Source organism: Schistocerca serialis, chromosome 3 (genome assembly GCF_023864345.2).
Source record: "Schistocerca serialis cubense isolate TAMUIC-IGC-003099 chromosome 3, iqSchSeri2.2, whole genome shotgun sequence".
NCBI lineage: Eukaryota > Metazoa > Arthropoda > Insecta > Orthoptera > Acrididae > Schistocerca > Schistocerca serialis.
Genome location: NC_064640.1, coordinates 64671338 through 64683776, shown reverse-complemented (window position 1 = coordinate 64683776; position 12439 = coordinate 64671338). Strand labels below are relative to the sequence as shown.

At 36.9% G+C, this 12439-nt stretch overlaps 1 protein-coding gene across 3 annotated transcripts in view; it reads left to right on the top strand.

Moving 5' to 3' along the window:
• The window catches only part of LOC126471526 (solute carrier family 22 member 7-like), a 218620-nt gene that overhangs the window by 69421 nt on the left and 136760 nt on the right, over positions 1–12439 (top strand). For 2 of the 3 annotated variants that reach the window (XM_050099749.1, XM_050099750.1), the window contains exons 2-3: positions 3916–4154; positions 10144–10371. In XM_050099749.1, coding sequence (XP_049955706.1) covers positions 3919–4154; positions 10144–10371 — 464 coding nt within the window. In that variant the 5' untranslated portion in view covers positions 3916–3918. The remainder of the gene's footprint in view (positions 1–3915; positions 4155–10143; positions 10372–12439) is intronic. The other variant, XM_050099751.1, reaches the window with a different exon arrangement.

The window sequence follows — 12439 nt, the reverse complement described above, 5'->3', positions numbered from 1 at the left end:
GAATTAAAACCCAATTCTTTCCATCCACTGTGGTACAGTCTTGCTGTGGTGGGTGGGCTTACCTAACAATGACACAGCTTTTGACTGCTGAACTTGTGCAGTCATGCACATGGAACAGTATGGATGGTGTAATGTGCATCTCAAACTGTAGCCACAATATTTTCACTCATCTGTCATTTGTAGCTGATCCCATTTACATTAAGATGCTTACAGAACTATCTACTGGTAAAATTTTCATTGAATTTTTTGTGTTCCATGACATTTTCTCCTGCATCAATAATATGCTGTTCAAATTTGCTACCATTCTGAATGGTGGTTCTCTTTCTACAGCATTTTGAAACTGGATCTTTAATTATGGATACCCTGTTCATTCCTTGATGGAAAATTCCTATTAGATATATGATAAGTAGTAGTGTACTGTGAATAGGCCTCTGTTACAGACATAGGTAAACAATTTCCTTTAAAATTACCAATAACATTGAATAAATATTATGCTACTATGGAAATATAAAAGAAACAGCAGCTATTTGATATGACTGAGCAACCAGCTAGTGCAAGTGCAAATATTGTTAAATTGTCTAGTAGTAGTTTACTGTTAATACAATGTAAAAATCATGTTTTTATAATGTTCTTGTTTTTAGTTTATGTACATTGACTTGTTTCACATTGCACTTAACTCTTTGAAGGATCTGTGGGGCACAATGAAGTAATTATTGTCACTTTACACTATTTTGCATATAATTTTTATAGATATTTCCTTTCTTTTTTTCTAAAAGTTTAATTTGTATTATTATTTTATTCATTATTGCAGCAAGAAAACGAAATTGGTAGGTAACTGTAATGTCCTTTATTCTCTTTTATAATATTTTTGCAGGGAAGTCCTCTCTCATTCTTTTAGTAATTCTTAAAATAATGTACTGTAAATCATGTTCCATGTTTTAGAGTTTATACTTGTTGGGGTATTTAGCATTTACAGAAGGAAGTATTTGTGCAAATGTATGGAAAGTGACCTACCAGCCTCAAACACTTCTTTCATGATAACTGAGAGAAACTTCCCAATTTCTGTTTACTGAGTGGGAATTAAAATATGTCTGCACTTAATTTCTCTACTGATTAAGGCTTTAGTATGTATCTATTGTAACAATGTGTTTCTTTATTCTTTGCACTATTTTGATTACTTCACTCATAAAAAAGAACCAAAAATTTTACCTGATACAAGTTGTATGAGAAGTTTGTTGTCATGAAAGAAATATTTCTGATGAAAAGCAGGAAGTTAAAAGTGCACACTGTAAAATCTACCAAAAGAGCAATTGTATTGATAGAGTAGTTCTAAATTTGCTGTCTCTCATAGTAAAACAAGAGCCAATAGTGTGAAAGTTTCATGGACACTGTGCAAATACTTCCTCCCCTTTAATCAGGTTATTCACATTCTTATCTCCTCTTCATGAATGTTCATGTTCAAATGCTATTAACAGGTCTCAGAAGTACTTTTACTTAATATTTCACTTGCCCACAACTATTCCCTGGCATATATAAACTTAATTATTAAACATGTGACTTCATATCTCAGTGGCTATATATTAATCTGTAGGCCTAGATGCAATCCCTGAATGGTATCAAGAACCTTATCTGTCATCCAAGACAGTGGCACTGTATCTGTCACTCGAGTGGGAACACTACCTTGGTGTCCCCCAACTGATAATGATGTTAGGCTGACTAGTCACAGAAAAACACATTTGAGTAACAGATTAGCTTTAAGTACAAATTAATAATTAGCTTGGTGGTGGATCACATGCTTAGCCTTTGGCACCCACTTCGAGCCATCACCTGAGGACTGTGCATGAGCTGCCTCTGTCATTTATTGTGATTTTCACCTCTGGTAAAGTTTGGCAATGTAAAAAACATTGCACTGCACCACAGTGCACATTTAACTGTAGGTCCCTCTATAACTAGCTGGACAAGTCAGTTCATACATAAGGAGGAGGCATGGGCAAACCACTTCCCATAGGATGATGCCTAGTAAAGTGCATAAGTTTTCAAACCAACCATCGGGCTAATAACAGCTTTACCTTGTTGCTTATTTACTAAACAAAAACATGGGACATAGTCAAGAGATATCACCGGACGATAAGATATTAATTCTAGCATACATAGATGAACTCACACCCAGACAATCCCCATATACAGGTACTGAAATTCAGAATCAGTTTGAGGGAAGCTGGAACATACAATTGATGAATAATGACTAGTACTTACAAAAAGTTGTCACAAAATCTCAAAACTGTTTTGCCATCACTGTTATTCTCCTTGTAATTGAATATACCAGATGTCTCTGGTTTCTAATAGCTTTCATTGCTGTTTTACCTTCCAATGCCAAAAACTACTATCAACATGAATATAAAAAGTACTTGCATCTATTTGCGTTCTTTGCCTGACAGCGAAATTATATGAACAAATCTAATTCATGTATAATATCTCAGTTAAGTGCATTGTATATGGAGTAGTAAAATGAAAATGAGACTGATGGCGAAAAAGTAAGCAAAGTGTTCATTATTTCAAAAGTAATCACAATAATAGTTAATACATTTATCCCAGGGTGAGACAAGATGGTCAATACCTTCATGGAAAAATGTTTGCTGTTACCCACAGAGTTGTGACTGTACCTAGACATGTACCTCTTTGTCTGAAGCAAATCAGCAGCCATAAATGTTCTTCTTCAGGGCTTTGAAAACATGGAAATTGCATGGGGAGAGATTGCGACCCTATCGAGGAAGTGAAAGTGCTCACATGTTACCAAGGTTGTTTCAACTACACTGCAGAAATTTTGCTGGAAGCCCTTACACATCCTCCATACAGTCACAATCCCCCCCCCCCCCCCCCCCCCCCCCCCCCCCCAGTGACTTCCATATTTTTTGAGCCCTGAAGATAGACATTCATAGCTGTCAATTTGCTTCGGATGAAAAGGTGCATGCCTAAGTACAATCATTGTTTATTAGGTAACCATGAACATTTTTCCATGAATTCACTGGCTGTTTTGTCTCGCAGTGCGATAAATGTATTGGCAGTTATGGTGATTACTTTTGAAATACTAAACAGTTTACTTACTTTTTCTATCTGTCTCCTTTTAAATTGACCTCCCATTATAGGTAGTACATAAAAATTATAAATTCGTACTTTTAATATGTCTTCTTATTAATAAACATAGTTTTCTAATAGTTTTGAGTTATGTTCTGTAATAAATCATGCTCAGACATGGGAAATGTCCTTCAGAGAGAGAGAGAGAGAGAGAGAGAGAGAGAGAGAGAGAGAGAGAGAGAGAATGTGTGTGTGTGTGTGTGTGTGTGTGTGTGTGTGTGTGTGTGTGTGTGTGTGTGTGTGTGTGTGTGTGTTTGGTGTGTTTGTACTCTAGCTCATCAAAGGATTTCTTTCAAAAGCTACCAAGTTTCATTCTCTTTTGTGTGTGCCTGTTGACAACTCAATGCTTAGGTTGTTTGATGAGTGATACTCTTTATGCTTACATAAATATATATATTTACAACACTAGAACATCAAACTTTAAGTGAATCTTAACTGCTGTAATTTTGTTTCTGCCTATTCTTTTCAAAATTTCCCATGGTACTATGTCATTTTTGAATTTTTTATCATCAGTAATTTGAAACTGTCCTATTTCATACAGCACATAATTAGTTTTTGAGTTTTGATTTCTGATTTATTCTGTATAATTATTTCATTATATAGAGTCCATACAAGTAAAATATGTTGCATGTATCTGAAAATTGCTGAGATATTGAATAAAATACCATTTGGACAAACAAACATTATATATAAGTTCTTGTTTTGTAAATTGCTGTCACATTTTGTTGATATATCTAAAATTGAATAATTGATTATTTACTGGTTACATTGAATTGACAGGAGATGGAAGAGACATTCCAGAATGTGAAGTTTGAGGACATTATTGATCAGATAGGTGGCAATGGAAAGTTTCAACAACAACATAACATAATTTTCATATGTTTATCTAGCATTTTTATGGCAATGGTAATCTACAGCAAAATGTTAGCTATTACAATTCCTGATCACTGGTGTTATGTACCAGGAAGAGAGGAGGCAAATGTAAGCACAGACATCTGGAAGAACATGACAATTCCTAGGCAAGTAAATAAAAACTTTGATTGTTAAAATGTAGTAGTTTTCAAAAGTATGTTAAAGTTTTGCATCATGATGAAAAATTGCCAAGAATCATTATTTTATTAATAATTAAATAATTAAGGGAGTGGTATTGACAACTAATGAAATTATTAAGTCACTGTATCATGAACAGGCACATGAGCAAGACTAAGAACATTGCTAGCTTTCAGAGGAACCCTTCTTCTGATCTATAGAGAACATGAAGTAAAAAGGTAATGCAGAAGACGTAGAAAATTACCAGCCCATTTCCCCACTGTCAACATTCTCAAAAGTAATAGAATAAATTCAGAAAGACAATTTAATGAGTTAGCTGAATAAATACAATCTTTTATGTGAATCCCATTTTGGTTTCCAGAGTGGTAGAAGTACAGAATCAGCCATACTAGAATTCACAAAAGTGGTAGTTAATGCTCTTGACAAAGATGAGTGTGTCACAGGCATATTTTTAGATCTTTCTAAGGCTTTTGATACTGTTGATCACAGCTTCTTATTAAATAAGCTAGAAGCATTAGGAATAAGAGGAGTACCTAATAACTGGTTCTGATCATACGTAGCTGATAGGGTTACAAAGATTACATATAACAAACACAGCACATAAGTCTAAAGGTTAGTAAAACACATATCAGGGCCAAAATATATTAATATAGATAGATTTTTAGGATATAATTTTATGTTCAGTACTGTTCTTAATACACATCAATGACTTTCATTCTAGTCACACAAAACCTCCATCGTACAAACCATGTTTTTATCATTGGTATAAAAAAGCCTGAAATGTGAGACATACAAAAGTTTTAGACATACATATTCAGGAGTATTTGAAGTGGGAGATACATCTTAACACTCTAAATAAAAGACTGAGTACACTTATGCTTATAGAATTCTCACTCAAAACACAAGATGCTCATTGGTGGTGACAATGTACCACACCAAAGCCACTAACGATGTACTGCATAATTTTTTGTGGCATTCCACACTCAGTAAAACACATTTTTGTTTTGTCTCCTATTTGTTGTTATATAATTGATATCTTTCCTTTACAAATACTATTATTCTATGAACATTAGATGAATTTTATTGTTCTTTTTATTGGTATTTTCAAATTTTTGTGCATTTTGTGCATCAATCATGTAATAAATACTGATGACGAGTGACTTATTGCATGAACTTAGATACTACTGGTTGTGACATCCTGTTCTGTTTATGAGTGAAAAATCAATACTTTCTGTTTTGACTGTTGTCAGGTATCCAGTCAAAAAAATTAAAATAAAACAAAAGATTTTTCTAATATAGCACTGTTTCTGTTCTATAAAAGACTTTCTGAATACGTAAAACAAATGTTACTTAAAATTTAGTTGTGTGAATAGATGCTTAACTTTTAATTTGCCTACTCTTTTTCTCGTACTATGTAGTACTGTAACTTTTTTGACTTGTGCTTCAACAGTAACTGATAAACTTATACTATAAGAATTTCTACCAACTTACTTTCACTCTTTTGCTTATGTTTGATATAACTGTATCTATATTTTGACTTGTCGAATATAAGTTGTCTATGATGAAACTGGACCAATAAAAATTAGTCAGTCTTTGTGGTCAACAGACTATTTTGATGGCTTTATGTACCATAGCAGGGGGGCTAAAATGACATATCATTTTGTTTTTAGGTAATTATTGCTTCATAAACCATGATGTTAAATAAAATTTGTATCAGGACCATATCACATTCATTTGTGGGTTTTGCTATCTTGGTGCCATGTTTTTAAATTAATACAAACCATACATTTTTGACATTCTTTTAAAAAGTACTAAATATGCTGTTTTAGACTGTTATCAGGGTAAAATGGCATAGGAGTAAGGAAAGTAAGAAATGCAGACAAACATTAGATATTTGATATATTTAATATATAAGTAGTTAAGAACAAATAAAAGATTATTCTTGAAATAATTCTATAGCAGTATCGGTTAAGGTTTCCCTGTTCAGTTGTACAAAAAGTGAAGACTGAAAGTCGAACTAAAAATATTAATATATGAGACAACAAAATTAGTTTCCTTTTTGAAAAAGTAATTATCACCAATCCTATCTATTTGCAGACATCACAAACAAAAAAATTTTGTTCTGTGGCTTACTCTAGCACAGTGCGTATTCACAAATTACACTACTGACACCTTTACCATTGTTCTATGGGTTTTGCATGTGAGTATAATTCCAGGCAGTTCAAACAGTGACAATCTTTGGAAACATCACTGTTGTCACCTAAAAGGTCTTTTTGATACAATATTTATTTTCCAAAACAGTTTCCTCTTAGCTTTTTTTCTTTGCAGTGCACTATTCTTTTTCGCATTTCTCATCACCTCTCTGTTGAAATTGTTTTACATAGAGGCTACTGGTGAGTACAGTAGGTATATTTTTTTTTTTTTTTCTTTTTTTTTTTCATTTTCTTTGGAGTGCATCTCCAAATGAGCTGGAAGGAATGGGGCTGATGTCCGTCACTGCTACGTGAGTGGGAGTCATATTCACTTCCACAGCTTCATTACCTCCCTTTCCTGTTCCAGTCGCGTATGGTGCGCGGGAAGAACGACTGTCTGAAAGCCTCCATGCGCGCTCTAATCTCTCTAATTTTACATTCGTGATCTCCTCGGGAGGTATAAGTAGGGGCAAGCAATATATTCGATACCTCATCCAGAAACGCACCCTCTCGAAACCTGGCAAGCAAGCTACACCGCGATGCAGAGCGCCTCTCTTGCAGAGTCTGCCACTTGAGTTTGTTAAACATCTCCGTAACGCTATCACGGTTACCAAATAACCCTGTGACGAGACGCGCCGCTCTACTTTGGATCTTCTCTATCTCCTCCGTCAACCCGATCTGGTACGGATCCCACACTGATGAGCAATACTCAAGTATAGGTTGAACGAGTGTTTTGTAAGCCACCTCCTTTGTTGATGGACTACATTTTCTAAGCACTCTCCCAATGAATCTCAACCTGGTACCCGCCTTACCAACAATTAATTTTATATGATCATTCCACTGCAAATCGTTCCGCACGCATACTCCCAGATACTTTACAGAAGTAACTGCTACCAGAGTTTGTTCCGCTATCATATAATCATACAATAAAGGATCCTTCTTTCTATGTATTCGCAATACATTACATTTGTCTATGTTAAGGGACAGTTGCCACTCCCTGCACCAAGTGCCTATCCGCTGCAGATCTTCCTGCATTTCGCTACAATTGTCTAATGCTGCAACTTCTCTGTACACTACAGCATCATCCGCGAAAAGCCGCATGGAACTTCCGACACTATCTACTAGGTCATTTATATATATTGTGAAAAGCAGTGGTCCCATAACACTCCCCTGTGGCACGCCCGAGGTTACTTTAATGTCTGTAGACGTCTCTCCATTGATAACAACATGCTGTGTTCTGTTTGCTAAAAACTCTTCAATCCAGCCACACAGGTGGTCTGATATTCCGTAGGCTCTTACTTTGTTTATCAGGCGACAGTGCGGAACTGTATCGAACGCGTTCCAGAAGTCAAGAAAAATAGCATCTACCTGGGAGCCTGTATCTAATATTTTCTGGGTCTCATGAACAAATAAAGCGAGTTGGGTATCACACGATCGCTGTTTCCAGAATCCATGTTGATTCCTACATAGTAGATTCTGGGTTTCCAAAAACGACATGATACTCGAGCAAAAAACATGTTCTAAAATTCTACAACAGACCGACGTCAGAGATATAGAAGGGAGGCAAGTTCTTTCGCGTACTCTGTGTAGAATCGAATTGGTATCCCGTCAGGTCCCAGTGGACTTTCCTCTGTTGAGTGATTCCAGTTGCTTTTCTATTCCTTGGACACTTATTTCGATGTCAGCCATTTTTTCGTTTGTGCGAGGATTTAGAGAATGAACTGCAGTGCGGTCTTCCTCTGTGAAACAGCTTTGGAAAAAGGTGTTTAGTATTTCAGCTTTACGCGTGTCATCCTCTGTTTCAATGCCATCATCATCCCGGAGTGTCTGGATATGCTGTTTCGAGCCACTTACTGATTCAACGTAAGACCAGAACTTCCTAGGATTTTCTGTCAAGTCTGTACATAGAATTTTACTTTCGAATTCACTGAACGCTTCACGCATAGCCCTCCTTACGCTAACTTTGACATCGTTTAGCTTCTGTTTGTCTGATAGGTTTTGGCTGCGTTTAAACTTGGAGTGAAGCTCTCTTTGCTTTCTCAGTAGTTTCCTAACTTTGTTGTTGTACCACGGTGGGTTTTTCCCATCCCTCACAGTTTCTCGGCACGTACCTGTCTAAAACGCATTTTACGACTGCCTTGAACTTTTTCCATAAACACTCAACATTGTCAGTGTCGGAACAGAAATTTTCGTTTTGATCTGTTAGGTAGTCTGAAATCTGCCTTCTATTACTCTTGCTAAACAGATAAACCTTCCTCCCTTTTTTTATATTCCTAGTAACTTCCATATTCAGGGATGCTGCAACGGCCTTATGATCACTGATTCCCTGTTCTGCACATACAGAGTCGAAAAGTTCGGGTCTGTTTGTTATCAGTAGGTCCAAGATGTTATCTCCACGGGTCGGTTCTCTGTTTAATTGCTCGAGGTAATTTTCGGATAGTGCACTCAGTATAATGTCACTCGATGCTCTGTCCCTACCACCCGTCCTAAACATCTGAGTGTCCCAGTCTATATCTGGTAAATTGAAATCTCCACCTAAGACTATAACATGCTGAGAAAATTTATGTGAAATGTATTCCAAATTTTCTCTCAGTTGTTCTGCCACTAATGCTGCTGAGTCGGGAGCTCGGTAAAAGGAGCCAATTATTAACCTAGCTCAGTTGTTGAGTGTAACCTCCACCCATAATAATTCACAGGAACTATCCACTTCTACTTCACTACAGGATAAACTACTACTAACAGCGACGAACACTCCACTACCGGTTGCATGCAATCTATCCTTTCTAAACACCGTCTGTACCTTTGTAAAAATTTCGGCAGAATTTATCTCTGGCTTCAGACAGCTTTCTGTACCTATAACGATTTCAGCTTCGGTGCTTTCTATCAGTGCTTGAAGTTCCGGTACTTTACCAACGCAGCTTCGAAAGTTGACAATTACAATACCGATTGCTGCTTGGTCCCCGCATGTCCTGACTTTGCCCCGCACCCGTTGAGGCTGTTGCCCTTTCTGTACTTGCCGAAGGCCATCTAACCTAAAAAACCGCCCAGCCCACGCCACACAACCCCTGCTACCCGTGTAGCTGCTTGTTGCGTGTAGTGGACTCCTGACATATCCAGCGGAACCCGAAACCCCACCACCCTATGGCGCAAGTCGAGGAATCTGCAGACACTGCAGGATCACAAATTCTATGCATGCCAGCATGTAAAACAACAGCAAGGCCAACTTGAAAAGCTGCATGATTCCTTGTACTGAGGAGCATAAGGGTGCATTACAAGAGATGAACACCAAATTGATAATCTCCTCTGAAAAAGTCTTCAGATCTCAAAAAGTATCACTCCCAGACATGTGTTTATTGCACTCAATTTTCTTGTTTCAATGAGTGCTACAGCCTCTTAAAATATGTCACACTTTTCAGATCATCCTCTGTATCCTCTTCCTCCTGCTATTTATTCCAGGCCTGCATAGCATGGACAGTGGAAGCACAGGATTGACAGCAAGAGGGAGGGGATATATAATATGATTCACAGAAGACACTAAGTCATCAGGGCCACCTGAGGATGCCAACAAGTCAGGATGCTGAAATATTACCCTTTCTGTAGAATAATACTTGGTTCAGTACCTGAGAATATTCATAAACCAGCAGAATCTAAAATAACACAATATTTACATTTTTAATGATGCATTATAAGCTATTCATTCTGCATCTTTCATAGAATAAACTTATTTTATGGCATAACTTGTTTAAATATTCTTGTTGTCATTAAGGAATGGAGAGACCTACAGTAAATGCCTCATGTACAACGATTCAGATGAAAATAATGAGACAATTCCATGCATTTATGGCTGGGAATATGATGACACTTGGTTCTCCCTCACTGCTGCATCACAAGAAAACTGGGTGTGTGACAAAGCAATATATGCTCATACATCACTTTCACTGACCCTCTTGTTCTCAACAGTTATTGGAATAGCATTCTTCTATATTGGAGATAGGTTAGTAAACTGGGGTATTTCCTCACTACTAGCCTTAGTTCACATATTAAGAAAATAACTGAACAGATTTTCCAGCTTCATAAGTAATGATGATTATGTGGATTGCTCACAATGTGATGTGAACAACATTAGCACTGGTAAGTTTTGTCTTATCATGTAATGATACAAATAATCAGCAAATATAATCACACAATGCTCTGACACTTTTAATGAAGACTAACAACAGACTACAGCAAAAGATACTTGCTTACAATGGTGTTCATTTGAATTTCATATCTATTACTTGTTTCTGTGCATGTTTATAAGTGTATGGCTCTCTGTGGTAACAAAGTTTCAGCAACAGCTGCCAGAGAACTTTATTAACAACTCACAATTCACGCTACTTATTTATTTACTGTTTGCCATAGTAACCATTCAAATACATCATTTTTACATATGAAATAGGACAAATCAGAAGCAATACAATTAATTTACAATTACGGTAGTTAATATATTAACCTACAAGTTTTTAACACGCATCAAAGTAAAAAGTGGAATAATACATAATGATAATATAACAAACTATATTTTGGAACTCGTATTTATTTATTTATTATTATGTTCCGGAAATTCAGGGGTGTAGCAGAGACAGTGGTGAAGCAACAATTCTTGATACTCCAAAAATTCAGAGACATAGTAGAAGCAGTGAGCAAGCAACATTTTTTTCAAATTTACTTTAACTATATTGAATGTCAGTATGTGTTTTGAATAAGGATGAATGTGATTATATGAGATAACTCCAATGCAATTCTGTGTAAATTTTTACTTCTATTTTTTTGAAAATTATTGAAAACCCCAGAAAAAATAATTCTGTACACCAGGCTTTACTATTAGCAGCTGCAACATCTATGAGTGCATGACTTATTTTAGCACCAAATGGATTCTCACAGAATCATTTGCAGAATAATTATTAATTGCTTACATTGTTGAATGTCTTTATGTCAATACACTGTGCACAGCTGAGGCTGCTTCCCATAAACATTGTCATTGCATTCAAAATGTTAAATTTTAATTATGATTTGTGTAGTTAAGGGATAACAGATGTAGTCTCACCACTCCCCTCTCCCTCCTGAACTATGGATTTTGATAACGTGAGGTGACTTTCCTGACAGAATGATAAAGACTGTTATACTGTAGGTATATGCTGTTGGGGTATCTGTGAAGAGATGAGACTAACCTGTGATTCATGAAAAAGGAGCAACAGCCTGTGCAGTAATTACAGGGGAGACAGTGTGGATGACTGACTGATCTGGCCATGTAACATTAGTCAATGTGGCCTTGTTCTGCTGGTACTTTGTATGGCTAAAAGCTAGGGAAAGGTACAGCTACACTACTGGCCACTAAAATTGCTACACCAAGAAGAAATGCAGATGATAAATGGGTATTCATTGGACAAATATATTATACTAGAACTGACATTTGATTACATTTTCACGCAATTTGGGTGCATAGATCCTGAGAAATCAGTACCCAGAACAACCACCTCTGGCCGTAATAACGGCCTTGATACACCTGGGCATTGAGTCAAACAGAGCTTGGCTGGTGTGTACAGGTACAGCTGCCCATGCAGCTTCAACATGATACCACAGTTCATCAAGAGTAGTGACTGGCGTATTGTGACTAGACAGTAGCTCAGCCACCATTGACTAGAAGTTTTCAATTAGTGAGAGATCTGGAGAATGTGCTGGCCAGGGCAGCAGCTGAACATTTTCTGTACCCAGAAAGGCCTGTACAGGACCTGCAACATGCAGTCGTGCATTATCCTGCTGAAATGTAGGATTTGCAGGGATCAAATGAAGTGTAGAGCCACGGGTCATAACACATCTGAAATGTAACGTCCACTGTTCAAAGTGCCGTCAATGCGAACAAGAGGTGACAGAGACGTGTAACCCATGGCACCCCATACCATCACGCCGGGTGATACGCCAGTATGGCAATGACAAATACATGCTTACAATGTGTGTTCACCGTGATGTCGCCAAACACAGATGAGACCATCATGATGCTGTAAACAGAACCTGGATTCATC